The sequence below is a fragment of the Hevea brasiliensis genome, chromosome 4, assembly GCF_030052815.1.
Source record: "Hevea brasiliensis isolate MT/VB/25A 57/8 chromosome 4, ASM3005281v1, whole genome shotgun sequence".
Classification (NCBI taxonomy): Eukaryota; Viridiplantae; Streptophyta; class Magnoliopsida; order Malpighiales; family Euphorbiaceae; genus Hevea; species Hevea brasiliensis.
In genome coordinates, this window is record NC_079496.1 from 8672846 (window position 1) to 8692361 (window position 19516).

Genomic DNA, 19516 nt, shown 5'->3' on the forward strand with positions numbered 1-19516 from the left:
GAAAATAATCAGAATATGGCTTCTAGTTCTAGATATCGATATGATACTACAATTCTTTTTAAGTCAACTTTTTATTTTGATTCTTTATGGAATTATTATATAGAAAGAATTTTAAGTCAAATTTAAATTAATTTACGAATTATGAATCATTTGGAGTAAAAAATAATATTTATACTAATCGAGCCAACTTTTATGTATTATTTTTAACTGAATTATTCAAATTATTAAATTGACATTTAATTTTAGTACTAATTAAAATAAATTAAATATCATTGTAAATCGAATTGGACTGAAGTTGAATTCACCAATCCAATTAAAATTTACTTAGCTCTAAGAAAGTTTTTGGCTTAACTTATGAAAGTTAACTTATAAATACCTAATGCCTTACATTTAAGCATTTAAAATTTTAAATAATTATATATTTAATTAAATTACTTATAAATTACTGATAAACAATTAATATGTTTAGTAAAAAATAATTTATAAGCACATTTATTATTAAAATGACTAAAAAGAATAATAAATGAGATTTATGATAAAATTTTAAAAATTAAATGAAGATAATATTATAAAATACTTGGTTAAACTAATTTATAAGTACATGGTTTATAAGCACCAAAATAAATATTTTGGTCCTTCAACTTATTTTTTTAGCTTATAAGGTGAATTTATACAACTCAACTCAACTCAACTAAGCCTTTATCTCAAAAATTTGGGGTCGGCTATATGGATTCGCTTTTTCCACTCTGAACGATTTTGAGTTAAATCCTCAGAAATGTGTAATGCTTCTAAGTCATGCTGTACTACTCTCCTCCAAGTCAATTTAGGTCTACCTCTTTTTTTCTTTCTATCCTCTAGCCTAATGTGCTCTACTTGTCTAACTGGAGCCTCCGTATGTCTACGCTTCACATGACCAAACCACCTCAATCTCCCTTCTCTCAACTTATCTTCAATTGGCACCACTCCTACCTTTTCTCTAATACTTTCATTACGGACTTTATCTAGTCTAGTATGGCCACTCATCCACCTTAACATTCTCATCTCTGCAACTCTTATCTTAGATGCATACGACTCTTCCCAACACTCACTACCATATAGCATTAAAATTTTCCTTTTAATTTATTGGGAATCTTACGATCACATAGAACTCGTGGCACGTCTCCACTTCAACCATCCGCTTTAATCCTATGACTAACATCCTCCTCACATCCCCATCTACTTGAAGGATTGAGCCTAGATATTTAAAGTGATTACTTTGGGAACTCCATTCAAACTAACTCCTTCCCTATCACCGTTTGGCCTTCGAACTTGCAATGCATGTATTCTCTTCGTTCTACTTAACTTAAAACCCTTTGACTCTAGAGTACTTCTCCAAAGTTCTAGCTTCCTATTGACTCCTTCTCGTGTCTCATCTATCGTAACAATATCATCCGCAAACATCATGCACCAAGGAATACTCTCTTGTATATGTTTTTCATCTAAAACTAATGTAAAAAGGTAAGGGCTTATGGTGATCCTTGGTGTAATCCAATTGAAATCGGAAAATCTCTTGTGTCCCCTCCAATAGTAGTTGCTCCTTCATACATATCTTTCAATACTTGTATGTACCTAATAGATACCCTCTTTTGTTCTAACGCATTCCATAAGACCTCTCTTGGAACACTATCATAAGCCTTCTCCAAATCAATAAAAACCATGTGTAGATCTTGCTTCCCAACTATATATTTCTCCATCAAGCTTCTAATGAGAAATATCGCTCCATAGTTGCATGAAACCAAATTGATTGAGAGAGATAGAAGTATCATGACGTAGTCGATGCTCCACAACTCTCTCCCACAACTTCATAGTATGGCTCATGAGTTTAATTCCCCTATAGTTTGAGCAACTCTGTATGTCTCCCTTATTTTTAAAAATAGGTACTAAAATACTCTTCCTCCATTCAGGAGGCATTTTCTTTGAGTTTTGAATCTTATTAATTAATTTAGTTAACCATGCCACTCCCATATCTCCCAAATACTTCCACACTTCAATTGGTATTTCATCTTTACCTACTTTCATTCTCTTAAGTGCTTCCTTTACTTCTAAAGATCTAATCCTTCTAGTATAATTTACATTCTTTTCTATTGTTCTATAATCTATATTCACGCTATTTCCATTTTGACTATTATTAAAGAGATCATTAAAATAATTTCTCTATCTTTCTTTAATGTCCTCATCTTTCACCAACACTTTTCCTTCTTTATCCTTAACGCACCTAACTTGATTGAGATCTTGACATTTCCTTTCTCTACTCCTTGCTAATCAATCCAAAAATTATAAATCCAAAAATTATTATAAATAAATAGGTTAACTTAGAGCTTATAAACTGGTTTTATAAGTTAAGAAAAATACTTTTAAATAATAGGTAATTATGCTTATGAAACTTGAATTTTCTATATGGATGTGACTATCCCACCCATTAGGGCTATGTATAGTTCTCATGGTTTCAAATCAAACTGAAAAATCGTATCGAACTGAATTTATTTTGATACTTTAGTTCAGTTCTGATTCTTCATTAAGAATCGAATCAAAATTGTATTGAGACTAAACCGAAAACTGAATTTATACATGCATTTTTCTATGTTTTTTTATATGTATCATATATTTTTAATATAATTATATGTATTTATATATGTATATTTAATTATAAACTAAATACAACCTAATATTATGTTTCATTTCTCTATATTTTCTTAATAATTTTATAAATACATTAAATTATCTTATAACTATTAATTATAAATATACTATTAGATTACATATATGTTAATTCATAATTATATTGGTATCTTATAGTTAAATATTATATAATTAATAAATAGATAAAATATATATTATATGATATACTTATATTATTACATTATATAGTATATTTAATCTTAAATTATATATACATTTTATAATTAAAAATTATATATTTAAAAATAGTTAAAATATATATTATATGATATATTATATATAAATAATCTAATTTAAAACTTAAATATTAATTTAAATATGATTTTTTAAGAAAATAATTGCATAAAATTATTTTAAAAATAAAAAATTATACTGAACTAAATCAAAATCAAAGAATTAAGAATCGTACCAACTCTAACAAAAACAATTAAGAATCAAATCAAAACTATATTAAAATTTCGATTTGATTCTGATTCCTAGCAAACCTTAAATCAAATCGGAGCTACATACCCCTACCACCTATTAATGGATATTATCCTTGTAAGGCTTTCAATAAATTGCTACAATTTCAACTTTTAATTACATTTAGTACGCCTGTTCTAATTTATTATTAAAAATCAGAAGCATGAAAAATTTATCTACTAACTTTTTATAGACCCTCATAAAGGTTTAATTTATTATATTTATTAATTAATAATTTTTGAAATTTATATATTTTTTTAGTTTGATAAAATATGAAAATTTAACCATTAGGTTTATTCAAATATCATGTGTCTTTAAGTTGATTCAAATATCATATACCGGCTCTAAGGTTTGGGTTTCTAAGAGAGATTACTCCTATCCTCTACAAATTCCCCTCCTCCATTCTTTTTTTTTTTTTTTCTTTACTTGAAAAAAACTTTTAAATAATTAATGGTGAGATTTTTTAATTAATTATAATTTTTTCATTATCAATAAGTGTTATTGCAGTAGTAAGACTTACTATACTATTAAGGGGAAAACTCCAGTTTGATCTTTAGAGAAGGCGAAAGGGGCAATTATAAATTTCGGAGGAATTAATATTTTATGAATCATAAAACAAATATAGAAAATACTTTGGTGTAAAAAAAAAAAATTCCTTTTTTTCTTGTTTGATTATATATCAATAAAGTAAAATTTTATTTATTGTTCTTATTTTTTTAATTTTGTGTCTTTTTTTTGAGATTTTTGTTTATTTTGTTGCTTTAAATTATTTAATTGACAATAAAAAAAGGATAATTCTTCTTTTAAAAATAAATATTAATTTAGTAATTATTATGTCGGGTCATAAAAAAGTTATAGAGTTAAATAATGATTATTTAAAAAAGTATATTATAAATACCATTAAATGTATATTTTTTTATCGGTTAACTAATTCAATTACTCTTTATCAACTTGTATATTTAAATTAAAATATTTATTCATATATTTAGTTTTTAAAATTTATATTAAATTTATTTAATAAAAAAATTAATATTATAAGATAAACTCCACCGTTTTGATTTATATTATTTTTCTATTAAATAAAAGCTTTTATTTTTCCTTTAAAAAAATAACATTTGATCAATGGTTAGATTTAACAAAAGAAAATTAGTAGAGAGAGGATTCTGCCTAAGATAGATAAAAGACATGAAAGAAATTTTTATCTATTAGTGAGAAGGATTTTGCTCAAATACCCTTTATAATATAGTAGTTAAAAATAGTAAATATATTAAATTATAACTAAGATTAACTAATGTATTAACTATTATTTGAATTGATGGGTAATATGATTTGAAGTTTGTAATTAATGATTATATTTATTTATAGCTGAAGATGACATAAATTTTATTATTTTGTGTGTTTATTTTGTTTTTTTTTAATTTACGCGCTTCAACAAACATATAATAAAATTATTAAATTTACATAATATAATATATAAAAATAAAAAATAATTAGCAATTAACATATAAATGTGAAAAAATTGCAAAACAGATCCTTGAAAAATGACAACAATCTATTATTATTATTATTATTATTATTCACTCATTCATTTATTGGCACAATTCTGGGCTATCAAGGCTTAACTATCCCAAGGAAAACAATCATTGTAAATCTGTTTCTCTTCATTCCACATACATGGGCCTGTGGGTTTTATAATCCAAGAACAATTATTATGAGGGCATTTATCTTTATCTCTTTGTGCTATGTAAATATCGAACCCATGGGTTTGGCCCTGCCATGTCATGTTGCAGTAAAACAGTGTGGTATCCATGAAATTAGGACGAAATCTGAAGGAAAAATTGCCATTGAAGGGGATTTCTCTGGTGCCCAAATCGTCATCCTTTGACTTGCAATGGATGGTTAGCTCCAATCCCTTACCAAGCACATTGGTTATACTCACTGTTTGCTTCTTGGGAAAAAACCAGGCTTCACAGCTACTCATCAGTAACAAAAACACCATTACCAGGGAAAGGCTTCTGGCGATGAAGGGACTCATTTTTTATGCTTTTGCTTCTTTTGGGTTTAGCAGAGAGGAAGAGGAAAGCATTAGTTTGGAGTCAAGACTGCATTTTTGTATTTCACAAGTTTGTATATATAGAGAGGCATAAAGATTGTTATTTTCAGAAATAATTTAATTGAACACCATGGTTAGTATCTGATACTCAGTTGTCACAATATCTCATTTTTGGTAAAAAATTTAAATTTGTAGTTATACAAGGAAAAAAAATATAACCTCTGCTTTTGTTGCCTTTATTTTGTATTCATTGCATATTCAAGAAAAGTTGCCATCTTGGCTAGATGACTAGGATAGAAAAAGATAGAGAGAACTAATTTAATCTATATATTTTTATATAAAGTAGAAAGATTTTCTCTTAATTTTATCATGTGACACTTATTATATAAAAATTATTATATTTTATAATTATAATAAATATTGTACATAAAATATTTAATTATATTTAATTATTTCTTTTTTTTTTAATTTCATTTTTTAATATCTTTATTACTATTATTGTTACCAAAAATTTCACAACTAATTAAAAATATTATATATATTTAAATAATTTTATAAAATTCTTATTTAATGATTCTTAAATTTTTAATTATTTCATTTAATTATAAAAATTTAAGATTTATATATTTTAAAATTAATAAAATAATTTAAAATTTAAATTTATATATATAATGAATTATAAGAAAATAAATAAAATTTTATTTTCATAGTTATAATAAATAAGAAATTTATATTATTATTTAATTTTTATATATTTTTTAATATTTTTATAGTATAATTAATAAATAATTAATATTATTATGTAACACCCCAAAATTTTATTATTTATGAGTATTTTTGGTATTTTAATTTTATTTAAATTTTAGGAATTTTTTTGAGATTTTTCGGATTTTAAAAATCGGGTTCGATTTTCCGAAAATATAAACTTTAAGGATTTTTAAAAATTAATTTAAAGACCACGTGGCAAAACTAAAAATATATTTGGAGTCTACGTATTTTTCTGAGTTTTATGGAATTTTTTTCGGAATTTTTGGACCTCGTTTTCGGTCCCGAGGCAGAGTAAAAATTCAAAATTTTGTATCCTGAATCGAACCGGACCGGATCGGACCGGTCGAATCGGATCGGCCCTTTTCCTTCTTCCTTTTCTTCTCCCGCGCGCGATGGCTCTCTCCCTTCTCTCCCTCATTTCTCTCTTCTCGCCCACTTCTCACCAGCCCAGCCAGCGCCGCAGCCGCCCTGACCCAAGATGGCCACGCCCGAACGAAAAACGCGTGAAAACGCCTCGCAAGGCTGCCGCTTCGACTTCTCCGGCCAAATCCGGCCGATCCGGCCACCAATTGGACCGGGTCTTGTGTCCAAAATCATCTACTCGGCGAGAGCTTTCCATAGACACTAAGAACGCCGAAATCCATCGAGCGGATTGTCCGATTTTTGCTCGGGAAGATTTTAGCCCATTTCGACTTTTGGGCTAGATTTCTCAAAAACCGTGAATCCCACGAGAAAACCGAGGCCACCAGCACGCTCCATTCGTCGAGAGCTTCGCAACGACATAAATTTCAAAATTTTCCGACACCGTTTTTCGGTGGGTCCCACGGAATTTCGCAGTATTTTTTCGAGCATTTAATGAGCTTAGAAAATTCTGAAAAATTTATGTACTAACCCCCGTATTATGGGCTTCGTGTAGGTATCCTCGATTCGCGGAAATTCGACAGTTGACCGGGTCTGCAAATTTCGGGCCAGACAGACCCGTTACCGGAAAAGTCCCCGAATTGGATCGAGGTTTTGGCTAGCCCCCCATTGTCAGACGTCCCGAGCGCGTTCCCGAAGTCGGAATCGGCAAAGGTAAACCCGAACCTTGCTTTTTCGTAATTTTCTAGTGCTTAAATAGGATTAAAAATCCATAAAATATTCGTGGTAGCTTAGAAAATTACGATTCTTTTTGCAATAGCTTAGTAATATTGCTAAGGACCGCGGGGCAAAGTTTTATAATTTTTAGAGCTTGTTTAAGCAGTTTTTGCAAAAATGATCAATAATAAGGACTAAATTGAAATTTTACATATTGTGATGGATGACTGATTTGATGGGCCCAGGAGGGGCTGTGTGATATGATTGAACTGTTGATATATGGATTGTGAATATATAAGTGCGTTTTTAGCCCTTTTGCAGGTTGGGTAGGTCCTAGGTATAGGGGGGACTCTGCCGGATTTTCGGCACGACTTAGGACGTAATTGATCTTTTCTTTGCTTGTATTGAGTCAGATTGTATTAAATAAATGTAATATAATTATCAGGTGAGCCGGGACAGCCTTCTTCCTCCGCCCAGCCGCCTCAGTGATCACCGTCAAGTCTGTGAGTAAAATATTAATTTTAATTGTAATTTCGATATTATTATATGTTCAGCATGCCCATGCATCACTTATATGCATATATTTATGTAGTTAAACTCTAGGCACGATTTTTGATGCATTGATAAATGTTAAAGTGCCATGTATGTTGTTGTGGTAATTTGGAGCAGCAGCGTATGCGTTGGCGTGCGTGTGATGTGGTGTGGATTATGGATAGGACGTAGACACGGCTTGAGTTCTTCTTGGGACCACGTCGCCGGGGTAGACACGGCTTTAGTTCTTAGATGGGACCCCGATTTGGTATTTAAGTGGAAGTCCGAGTGAGTTCTTCGGCACTGTGTTGGATTTAAGAGAGTCAGATAGGGATCACCCATATATTATGATTGATGTTACAGGGTGCGTGAGTGCTCCAAATTACCTTTTTGATGTTATGATGTGAAAATGATGTGGATGTTGCATTTCACTCTACAGGGTGTATTAGATTTAGATAGTTATAGAGATTATGGTTAAAATTGATATTTTACTCTCTGAGTCGAACGCTCACTCCTGTTCAATATTTTTCCAGGCCACAGGAGAATATTTTTGAGGTTAACCTGCTCCCTTTCCTCGCAGGTTGTTCATCAATGTTTATGTGATTTTATTAACTCCTAGAATTTCCGCATGTGTTAGAAGTATTTATTTGATTATGGTCTGTAATATTATTATCATGTTGGACCTGTAAACGTATAATGATATGCATGTTTGATGGATTGGATGAGGGAGCTGAGCTCCCATTTATTATTATGTTGATGAGTATGTGGAGGGTGAGCTGAGCTCCCCAATGGATTGTTTATTGTGTTTACAGGTCGGGTGAGTTGAAAACTCCCCGTTGGAAAGTCCATTTTATGGCCGGACTCTGTCCGTTTGTTTTCTTGATATTGGGCCCAAATGGGCCTTAGAGTTGGGTAAATGAATAGTTAAGGCTTACTACGGGCCTCGGGGGCTTTAGGCTGGCCCAGGTCCTAGTGCCGGTCCGGCCCATAGGTTGGGTCGTGACAAATGTGGTATCAGAGCTTAGGCTCCAGATTCTTAGGGAAAAGTTGTCTAAAGTGTTGGGAAGAGTCTACTAGGTGTCACATGCGGAAAAATAGGGTCCATATTCGTCTTGCATTGTCATCTTTGCTTCTAGTTTCTGCTTCATATATTGTGTGTAAATATGAGTCTATAGAGCTGTGCAATGTGCAGTTTTGAATTTTGTGGGCTAATGCTGCTGAATTTCAGGAAAATGCGTAGAAGGTGAGAGCCGCCATCGCACTGTAACAGATGTGCCCGACGAGGTGTCAAGACAGATGAGGCGCCGCCCGAGGAGGCGGGTAGGAGTCCTAGAGATGCTCTAGTAGAAGAGCAGCCTACCCACGCTCAGAACGATCTTTCATGGCACAGTGGTCCCATGGACCCCATGGCGCTACTCTAGCTAGTCTCAGAGAACCATCGACATGATGGCACAAAGACATGGTCCACCCTCCACAAAGAAGAGCATCCACCGCACCAAGAGAGGAATCTTACAAGCAGATCATAAATTTCAAGAAGTTGGTGCACAGTACCTATGATGTGTCGACGATGCATATCGCTTTTTGGATTCTCGCAGATAGGCAGAATGTAATTACGCTGATTGATAAAAGATTGATAGAGTGTATGCAAGACGTCATGGCGCCCATGCCTACACAATGGATGAATGACTCCGTGTTACCCTGGATGGAGGGTTTGACATGGGCCTGGGCCAGGAACTTTTATCAATCGGTTTATGCGTAAAGCTTCAGAGATCGAAGCGGTGGGCCTTTGAGGCCTTAAGACAGAATGGCAGTCCAGAGATGAATATGCTGCAATTTCGAATTGAGCAGATATGCCCCTACAAAGAAGATTCACAGAGACTATGAAGGTGAAAAGATTCCTAAAGGGGCTTGACAGAGATATGCAACCTGCCATGATGTCCGATCGCCTTTGATGTGGTGGTTGATCGAGCTGCATGATTGAGATTAGCTATGCCGTGGATGACAATGGAGAGCAAAGAAAACAGAGCAGGGTTCTTGTGTGTTCCCCACATGGGTACTACGGATAGTGGTGGCCAAACTACTTACAGAGGAAGAAGCAGGAATAAGAGGAGTGGTTTTAGACACAAATCCAGGGTTCGGACTGCAGTGCGGATCCAAAGAAAGGGTAACAGTGTGGTACTGCAGCCTGCGCTCGTTCAGGATCCTCTTTGGCACCGTGTGCACAGTGTGGAAGAGCACATTCAGGACCTTGTTTGATGGGGTCAGGAGTATGCTTCAGGTGTGGCCAACCAGGTCACTTTGCTAGAGAATGCCCCGTTTTCAGTGAGCCACAGATGGGGTCACAGGGTTCTGTTGCTAATGTTCCTCGCCAGTTGTATCCGGGTACTTCCAACATGGCAGGCAGTCAGTTCAGTGGCCAACAGGGCCGAGGACAAGGGGGACGTGGATTTGGAGGCAGATCAGGAGGTAGAAGTCAGTATCAAGGTTCTGCCACTCAGGGTAGGGGTCAAGCTCGGGTTTTCACCCTGACCCACCAGGATGCTCAGGCTTCCAATGCAGTTGTGGCAGGTATTCTTCTGGTCTGTTCTTATGAGGCTCGTGTTTTGATAGATCCGGGTGCTACGCACTCATTTGTCTCCCCTGTGTTTGCCATGAGGTTGGGTAGAAACCCCACAACTTTAGAGTGCCCTTTGTCAGTAGCTACCCCACTTAGTGACAACATAGATGTAGATATGGTTTTTCCGGGTAGCCCAGTGGTAGTGGATGGAAAGATCCTCCCAGCAGACTTGGTTCCTTTACCAGTAATGGATTTTGATGTAATCTTGGGGATGGATTGGTTGGCAACTTATTATGCCACCTTAGACTGCAGGAACAAAAAGGTGTATTTCCACATACCTGGTGTGGAAGAGTTTAGCTTTGATGGTGACAGGAGCGTGGCTCCGTATAATTTGGTGTCAGCAATTAGTGCTAGAAAAATGTTGAGGCGTGGATGCCAAGGGTATTTGGCATTGGTGAGAGATACATCTGTAGAAGGTGTCAGCATGGAAAATGTTCCTGTTGTCAGAGAATTTATGGATGTCTTCCCAGAGGAGCTTCCAGGGTTGCCACCAGGAAGGGAAATAGAGTTTTGCATTGATGTTGTGCCGGGTACAAACCCCATATCGATGCTACCTTACAGGATGGCACCAGCAGAATTGAAGGAGCTGAAGGAGCAACTACAGGAGCTTTTGGACAAGGGTTTCATATGTCCGAGCACTTCACCCTGGGGTGCTCCTGTTCTATTTGTGAGAAAGAAGGATGGGTCATTGAGGTTGTGTATCGACTATGCATACCGAACAAGGTGACTGTGAAGAACAAGTATCCACTTCCTCGGATCGATGATTTGTTTGATCAGCTCCAAGGAGCTAGATTCTTTTCCAAGATAGACCTGCGGTCAGGCTACCATCAATTGAGAATCAGGAATGAGGACGTGTCCAAAACGGCTTTCAGGACAAGATATGGTCATTATGAGTTCCTGGTGATGTCTTTTGGACTCACTAATGCACCAGCAGCCTTCATGGACTTGATGAACAGGGTGTTCAAGCCATTTTTGGACCGTTTTGTCATCGTATTCATAGATGACATTCTGGTATACTCTCGGACCGAGGAAGAACAAGTGTGGCACTTGAGGATGGTGTTGCAGACTTTGAGGGAGCACCAGCTATACGCCAAATTTTCGAAATGTGAATTTTGGCTAGAAAGCATCTCATTCTTGGGACACGTGGTTTCTAGAGACGGTATTCAAGTGGATCCCAAGAAAATTGAAGCTGTAACTGATTGGCTTAGGCCTACAACAGTCACTGAGGTGCGAAGTTTTCTGGGTTTAGCTGGCTACTATAGGCGTTTTGTACAAGATTTCTCCAGGATAGCGGCTCCCTTAACTAAGTTGACCAGGAAGAATGTTCCATTCATTTGGACAGATGACTGTGAGGTGAGTTTCCAGAAACTTAAGGAGTGTCTAACCACGCCTGTGTTGACACTACTGTGAGTGGTGAAGGATACACCGTATTGTGACGCCTCCAGAGTTGGCCTAGGTGTGTTTTGATGCAGAATGGAAATGTAGTGGCTTATGCTTCAAGGCACCAAGAGGCATGAGCGTAACTACCCACCCATGATTTGGAAATGGCGGCTGTAGTCTTTGCACTGAAAATCTGGAGACACTACCTGTATGGTGAAGTGTGCGAGATATACACCGACCACAAGAGTTTAAAGTACATCTTCCAACAGAGGGACTTAAACTTGAGACAGAGGAGATGGATGGAGCTTCTGAAAGACTATGATTGCACCATCCAGTACCACCCTGGGAAGGCCAATGTTGTAGCAGATGCCTTGAGCAGAAAATCTTCTGGCAGTTTGGCGCACATTTCAGTAGAGAAGAGACCATTGATTCAGGAGGTACATGAGTTGATGGATCAAGGTTTAATCCTAGATCTTTCAGATGAGGGGGTATTGTTGGCTCACTTTTGGTGAGGCGGACTTGAGGGACAGAGTTAGAGTTTCCCAGCACAGAGACCAACAATTGATGAAGATCATAGAAAGAGTACAGCAAGGTGAAGGTGGTGAGTTTGGATTTGCCAATGATGGTGCCCTAGTACAAGGTTCTAGGATATGTGTGCCCGATGTGGACAACCTCAGGAATGAAATCATGCGAGAGGCACACTATACACTGTACAGTGTCCACCCAGGTTCCACCAAGATGTACCATGATGTGAAAGATAGCTACTGGTGGAATGGCATGAAGAGAGACATAGCAGACTTTGTGTCCAAGTGCTTGACTTGTCAGAAGGTGAAGTTTGAACACCAGAGACCGTCGTGAAGCCGCAAGAGCTCCCTATCCTGAATGGAAGTGGGAAATGATCACTATGGATTTTGTGGATCAAGGTTGCCTCGTACCACGCGAGGATATGACTCGATATGGGTAATTGTAGACCGTCTGACCAAATCAGCTCACTTTTTGCCTGTAAAGACTACCTACTCTGTGGCACAATATGCTCGACTCTACATTCGAGAAATAGTCAGATTGCATGGAGTTCCTGCTTCCATAATATCTGACAGAGGGCCCCAGTTCACTTCTCGATTTTGAAGAAAGTTGCAGGAGGCACTTGGCACACAGTTGAACTTCAGTACGGCTTTCCACCCTCGCAGACGGACAAATTGAAGGACAATCCAAACACTGGAAGACATGCTTCGCATGAGTGTCTTGGATTTTGGAGGTCAATGGGATGAGCAGCTAGCTTTGGTGGAGTTTTCCTACAACAACAATTACCACTCCAGCATAGGGATGGCACCCTATGAGGCATTATATGGAAGAAAGTGTAGGTCTCCTCTGTGTTGGACAGAAATGGGGGAAGCGAAGGTGCATGATGTAGACCTAGTGCAAGACACTTGAGGTAGTTCCTTTAATCGTGAACGATTGAAAACTGACTTTTCAAGAGGCGTAAGAGTTATGCACTTGCACGGAGGGATGTGGAGTTTGCAGTGGGCGACTATGTATTCCTGAAGGTTTCTCCAATGAAGGGAGTCATGAGATTTGGAAAGAAGGGCAAGTTGGCACCTCGGTATATTGGACCTTTTGAGGTTACTGATAGAGTTGGAGCAGTTGCCTACCGGTTGGAGCTACCACCCAACCTTTCTCACGTTCATCCCGTGTTTCACATCTCCATGCTCAGGAAATACATTCCCGATCCTTCTCATGTACTGCAGCCGGATGTGATAGAGCTAAAAGAGAACTTGACATTTGAGGAGCAACCTGTAGCCATAGTGGACTACCAAGTAAAACAGCTAAGATCCAAATAGATCCCTATGGTTAAGGTTTTGTGGAGGAGTCAGTCAGTGGAAGAGTGCACCTGGGAGTCAGAACGGGACATGCGTAGCAAGTACCCTTACTTGTTCAATGTATAATCATGTACTTTATTCTGCCTTGTGTAAAAATTCGAGGACGAATTTTCTGTAAGGGGGGAAGAATGTAACACCCCAAAATTTTATTATTTATGAGTATTTTTGGTATTTTAATTTTATTTAAATTTTAGGAATTTTTTTGAGATTTTTCGGATTTTAAAAATCGGGTTCGATTTTTCGAAAATATAAACTTTAAGGATTTTTAAAAATTAATTTAAAGACCACGTGGCAAAACTAAAAATATATTTGGAGTCTACGTATTTTTCTGAGTTTTATGAAATTTTTTTCGGAATTTTTGGACCTCGTTTTCGGTCCCGAGGCAGAGTAAAAATTTAAAATTTTGTATTTCGAATCGAACCGGCCGAATCGAATCGATCGGATCGGACCGGCCGACCTGACCGCCTTTTCCTTCTTCCTTTTCTTCTCCGCGATGGCTCTCTCCCTTCTCTCCTCGCTTTCTCCTCTCGCCCTAGCCGCCACAGCCTCACCAGCCAGCCAGCGCGCGCGCCACCCAATGGCCACACGCCCGAACGGCCGGAAAAACGCTCGTGAAAACGCCCATGCGCGCGCGCGCGCCGCTTCGACTTCTCCGGCCAAATCCGACCGATCCGGCCACCAATTGGACCGGGTCTTGTGTCCAAAATCATCTACTCGGCGAGAGCTTTCCATAGACACCAAGAACGCCGAAATCCATTGAGCGGATTGTCCGATTTTTGCTCGGGAAGATTTTAGCCAATTTCGACTTTTGGGCTAGATTTCTCAAAAACCGTGAATCCCACGAGAAAACCGAGGCCACCAGCACGCTCCATTCGTCGAGAGCTTCGCAACGACATAAATTTCAAAATTTTCCGACACCGTTTTTCGGTGGTCCCACGGAATTTCGCAGTGTTTTTCCGAGCATTTAATGAGCTTAGAAAATTCTGAAAAATTTATGTACTAACCCCCGTATTATGGGCTTCGTGTAGGTATCCTCGATTCGCGGAAATTCGACAGTTGACCGGGTCTGCAAATTTCGCCGCATGCACTGCTACACGGAAAAGTCCCCGAATTGGATCGAGGTTTTGGCTAGCCCCCCATTGTTAAACGTCCCGAGCGCGTTCCCGAAGTCGGAATCGGCAAAGGTAAACCCGAACCTTGCTTTTTCGTAATTTTCTAGTGCTTAAATAGGATTAAAAATCCATAAAATATTCGTGGTAGCTTAGAAAATTACGATTCTTTTTGCAATAGCTTAGTAATATTGCTAAGGACCGCGGGGCAAAGTTTTATAATTTTTAGAGCTTGTTTGAGCAGTTTTTGCAAAAATGATCAATAATAAGGACTAAATTGAAATTTTACATATTGTGATGGATGACTGATTTGATGGGCCCAGGAGGGGCTGTGTGATATGATTGAACTGTTGATATATGGATTGTGAATATATAAGTGCGTTTTTAGCCCTTTTGCAGGTTGGGTAGGTCCTAGGTATAGGGGGGACTCTGCCGGATTTTCGGCACGACTTAGGACGTAATTGGTCTTTTCTTTGCTTGTATTGAGTCAGATTGTATTAAATAAATGTAATATAATTGTCAGGTGAGCCGGGACAGCCTTCTTCCTCCGCCCAGCCGCCTCAGTGATCACCGTCAAGTCTATGAGTAAAATATTAATTTTAATTGTAATTTCGATATTATTATATGTTCAGCATGCCCATGCATCACTTATATGCATATATTTATGTAGTTAAACTCTAGGCACGATTTTTGATGCATTGATAAATGTTAAAGTGCCATGTATGTTGTTGTGGTAATTTGGAGCAGCAGCGTGCGTTGGCGTGCGTGTGATGTGGTGTGGACTATGGATAGGACGGCAGACACGGCTTGAGTTTTTCATTGGGACCGGTCCTTCGGGAGACACGGCTTGAGTTCTTCACTGGGACCCCGATTTGGTATTTAAGTGGAAGTCCGAAATGAGTTCTTCACGGCACTGAGTTGGATTTAAGAGAGTCAGATAGGGGATCAGCTCCCATATATTATGATTGATGTTACAGGGTGCGTGAGTGCTCCAAATTACCTTTTTGATGTTATGATGTGAAAATGATGTGGATGTTGCATTTCACTCTACAGGGTGCATTAGATTTAAATAGTTATAGAGATTATGGTTAAAATTGATATTTTACTCTCTGAGTCGAACGCTCACTCCTGTTCAATATTTTTCCAGGCCACAGGAGGATATTTTTGAAGTTAACCTGCTCCCTTTCCTCGCAGGTTGTTCATCAATGTTTGTGTGATTTTATTAACTCCTAGAATTTCCGCATGTGTTAGAAGTATTTATTTGATTATGGTCTGTAATATTATTATCATGTTGGACCTGTAAACGTATAATGATATGCATGTTTGATGGATTGGATGAGGGAGCTGAGCTCCCATTTATTATTATGTTGATGAGTATGTGGAGGGTGAGCTGAGCTCCCCAATGGATTGTTTATTGTGTTTACAGGTCGGGTGAGTTGAAAACTCCCCGTTGGAAAGTCCATTTTATGGCCGGACTCTGTCCGTTTGTTTTCTTGATATTGGGCCCAAATGGGCCTTAGAGTTGGGTAAATGAATAGTTAAGGCTTACTACGGGCCTCGGGGGCTTTAGGCTGGCCCAGGTCCTAGTGCCGGTCCGGCCCATAGGTTGGGTCGTGACATATTATTTCGATTAATATTAATCATGCTATATTATTTAGAAAAATTATATATATATATACTAAGTAATTTCATTAAATTCTCTCTATCTTTTATTAGTTAATTATACAATTTCTTTAAATTAAGATTAAGTTATTAGTACTTTAATTATGTATATATAAATTACAAATTATTTAATTATTACAAATACTATAATAAGTAACTCAGAGTTAATTAGACTAATATTTAATTATACTCAATAAATACATATGCTAATTTTATATATGTTCTATTCTTACTTTATGAAGAGATAAGATTTTAAGTTTATTACATTTATGCAAAGTGATAATTTTTAATTGAATTTATTTATTACAATTTTTTCTATATTTCTAAATAGTTGTAATATATAATTATTATATAATTTAATTTTTTAAATACAATTCTTAATTAATTTGATCTTTTAAATTTAAATAATAAAAAAATATTAATTACTAAATATAATTATTATTCATTATGAGATTTCATAATTTTTAATTTGAAAACATAATATTCAAACATACACTTACTTAAAAGGAAAAAAAAAAATCATTTAGTGAAATATTTTTAAATATATTTATTGTAATTAAATTTAGTATTTAATTATTGATAATTTGTCAACCAATATGTTTAATTTCAAAATTCAACAACTATTATCATGACTCGTCAATTATTATCACAACTAACAGTTTAATTTCTTTTAAAATATACACTCTAAATTAGAACCAAGCATCAAGGCATATTTGAATTTTAATAAAAAATTAATAATTAATTTTTCTTTTAAATATGCCTAATTATTAAAGATAATGTCTATCCATTAATTTTATTTTTTTTTTAAAGAGAAAAGTCAACATTAGATTTGTTTCTGCATTTTTTAAAGAGTTGTAATATATAATTACTAAATATAATTATCATACAATAATTTAATTAATTAATTTTAAAAAAGGTAAATGGGAAAAAAAATCTCAAACTTAACTCTTCTTTATAATTATATTATAAATTTTTTAGCAATTAATTGCATCTTAAATTATTAATAACAGTGGAGTATCTTGCCGTTGATGATCCATTGACCACTTCAACTCCACTTGATTTCATAAATAAATAACTTCATGTTTACAATATTTTATTATTAATTATAAAAAAATAGGAAAAAAATTAAAGATTATTGCTCTTCATAATTTTAGCTTTCAACCGAGAATTCAAAAATCAATAAAATTATTAGATTTATTCAATAAAAAAATCAATTAGAAAATAACACATAAATGTGAAAGAAATTGCAAAACAAATCCTTGAAAAATGACAACAATCTATTATTATTATTATTATTATTATTATTATTATTATTATTATTATTATTCACTCATTCATTTATTGGCACAATTCTGGGCTATCAAGGCTTAACTATTCAAAGCAAAACAATCACTGTAAATCTGTTTCTCTTCATTCCACAAACATGGGCCTGTGGGTTTTATAATCTAAGAACAATAATTATGAGGGCATTTATCTTTATCCCTTTGTGCTATGTAAATATCGAACCAATGGGTTTGGCCCTGTGAAAGAATATAACAATTAATTGGAGCGACAGTCAGGTCAAAGAAAAGGTGCTGCTAGTTGTCACGGTAACAGAAAATGTGCAGCACCACCAAAAGTGAAACAGTGCAAATTGAAGCTGAAAGAAAAGTTTTATAAAGTCAAGTAAAACGTACCGTAGAGAAAATTGAACCATTGCGCAGAAGAAGATTGAAACGTGAAACATCCTCAGCAAGCAAAACAGAGTGATTTAGCACGGGAAGATTTGTTGGTTTGTTATCAATTTGTTATTGCTGTCATAGAAGCTTCTTGAATCAGTTTTTGATTAACTGTAAATAGTTCTATATATATTGAGAAGTTACAGACGATTGATTGTATCTTGATTTTGAATGAAATGAAGTTCTTATTTCTTTCCCATTTCAGTTTTTGGTTCTTTGATTAATTTCTCAATTTGTTCATGGTATAAGAGCATCGATCACTTCCTCATGATCATATTTGTGATTCGCTGCTTACAAATTTGTTTTCTCTCTTGTTCTGAGTATTGATTGATTTTAATCATGGCTGATGCTCATGAGAGAGTTGCAGATGCTAGCCAGAAAGATCATTTGGCTTTACAAAACTCTGATTCACCAGGAATGGTTCTAGTAAGTTCCCCTTTGACCGGTGACAACTACTTTATCTGGAGTAGGTCAATGATGATAGCTCTTCGAGCCAAGGACAAACTGAGTTTTATCACAGGAAAACATGATAAGTCGGAAGAGAGTTCTCCTTATTACGAGAAGTGGATCAAAGCAGACAGCATGGTAATCTCCTTTCTTAATTCTATTTCAAAAGAAATTGTAGAAGCCTTCATTTACACCACATCTGCTGGAGAATTATGGGAAGATCTCTCACAAAGGTTTGGGGGTAGTAATGGTCCTCAAATCTATCAGATCAAACGAGAAATAGAATCTTTTCAGCAAGGAAATCAATCAGTTATGGTTTATTTCACCAAATTAAAAAAAACTATGGGATGAACTTGCATTCTTGAAACCCTTGCCTATTTGAACATGCGGCACATCTAAAGAAATAAGTGAAAGTGTTGATAGTGATAAGTTGATGCAATTCTTGATGGGCTTGAATAGTTCATATGATCATATAAGGAATCAAATTCTACTCAAGGAATCTTTTCCTACAGTAAGCAAAGCATACTCAATGATTCTTAGTGTAGAGAAGTAAAGAGAAGTGAATGTAATCGCAACAGAAGTAATAGAAAGTTCAATGGCTATGGTAGCTAAGACTCAAGGGTTTAAGAAGGAGAATGTGGGTGCAGGAACCAAATCACAGTACAAAAAGAAAGAAGGTAACAAGAAGGATGATAGATATTGTGAGCACTAAGGCTCCTGGCCATTTGAAGGAATCTTGTTTTAAATTGGTTGGTTACCCTAATTGGTACAAACAAAGAAAGGGAAATAGATAGCTAATGTTGCTACGCAATCTGTAGATGAGTTGGCTGATTCAGAATCTTCTGGATCTATTATAAATAAAGAAAACTTGACTGCTACCATTACTTCTATTATTCAACAAGAACTATTCAAAGCCATGAAAGGTAAACAAATCTAAGAGGCAGGTTGTGTTGAATATATTGGCTTTGTAGGTAATATTTCTAATAAAGCGTCAGCTTCTAGCAGCTCTCATAGATTGGAAGAATGGATCATAGATATTGGTGCTTCAGCTCATATGTGTCTTAACAAAACCATCATGCATAACCTCAGACCTATCA

At 35.7% G+C, this 19516-nt stretch overlaps 1 protein-coding gene and 1 long non-coding RNA gene across 2 annotated transcripts; both read left to right on the forward strand.

Moving 5' to 3' along the window:
• The first annotated feature begins 6542 nt into the window (after positions 1-6542).
• On the forward strand, positions 6543-7631 carry LOC131179524 (uncharacterized). The gene is made up of 3 exons (XR_009148426.1): positions 6543-6815; positions 6918-7075; positions 7524-7631. It is a non-coding gene; the product is annotated as an uncharacterized LOC131179524 (long non-coding RNA).
• A 10680-nt stretch (positions 7632-18311) lies between these two features.
• On the forward strand, positions 18312-18770 carry LOC131179367 (uncharacterized). The gene has a single exon (XM_058146188.1). The coding sequence runs from the start codon at positions 18312-18314 to the stop codon at positions 18768-18770; it is 459 nt and encodes a 152-aa protein (XP_058002171.1).
• Positions 18771-19516: the final 746 nt, after the last annotated feature.

Excerpts from the sequence above, each read along its gene's own strand:
- LOC131179367 (XM_058146188.1), top strand. The coding sequence starts at position 18,312 with ATGGCTGATGCTCATGAGAGAGTTGCAGATGCTAGCCAGAAAGATCAT.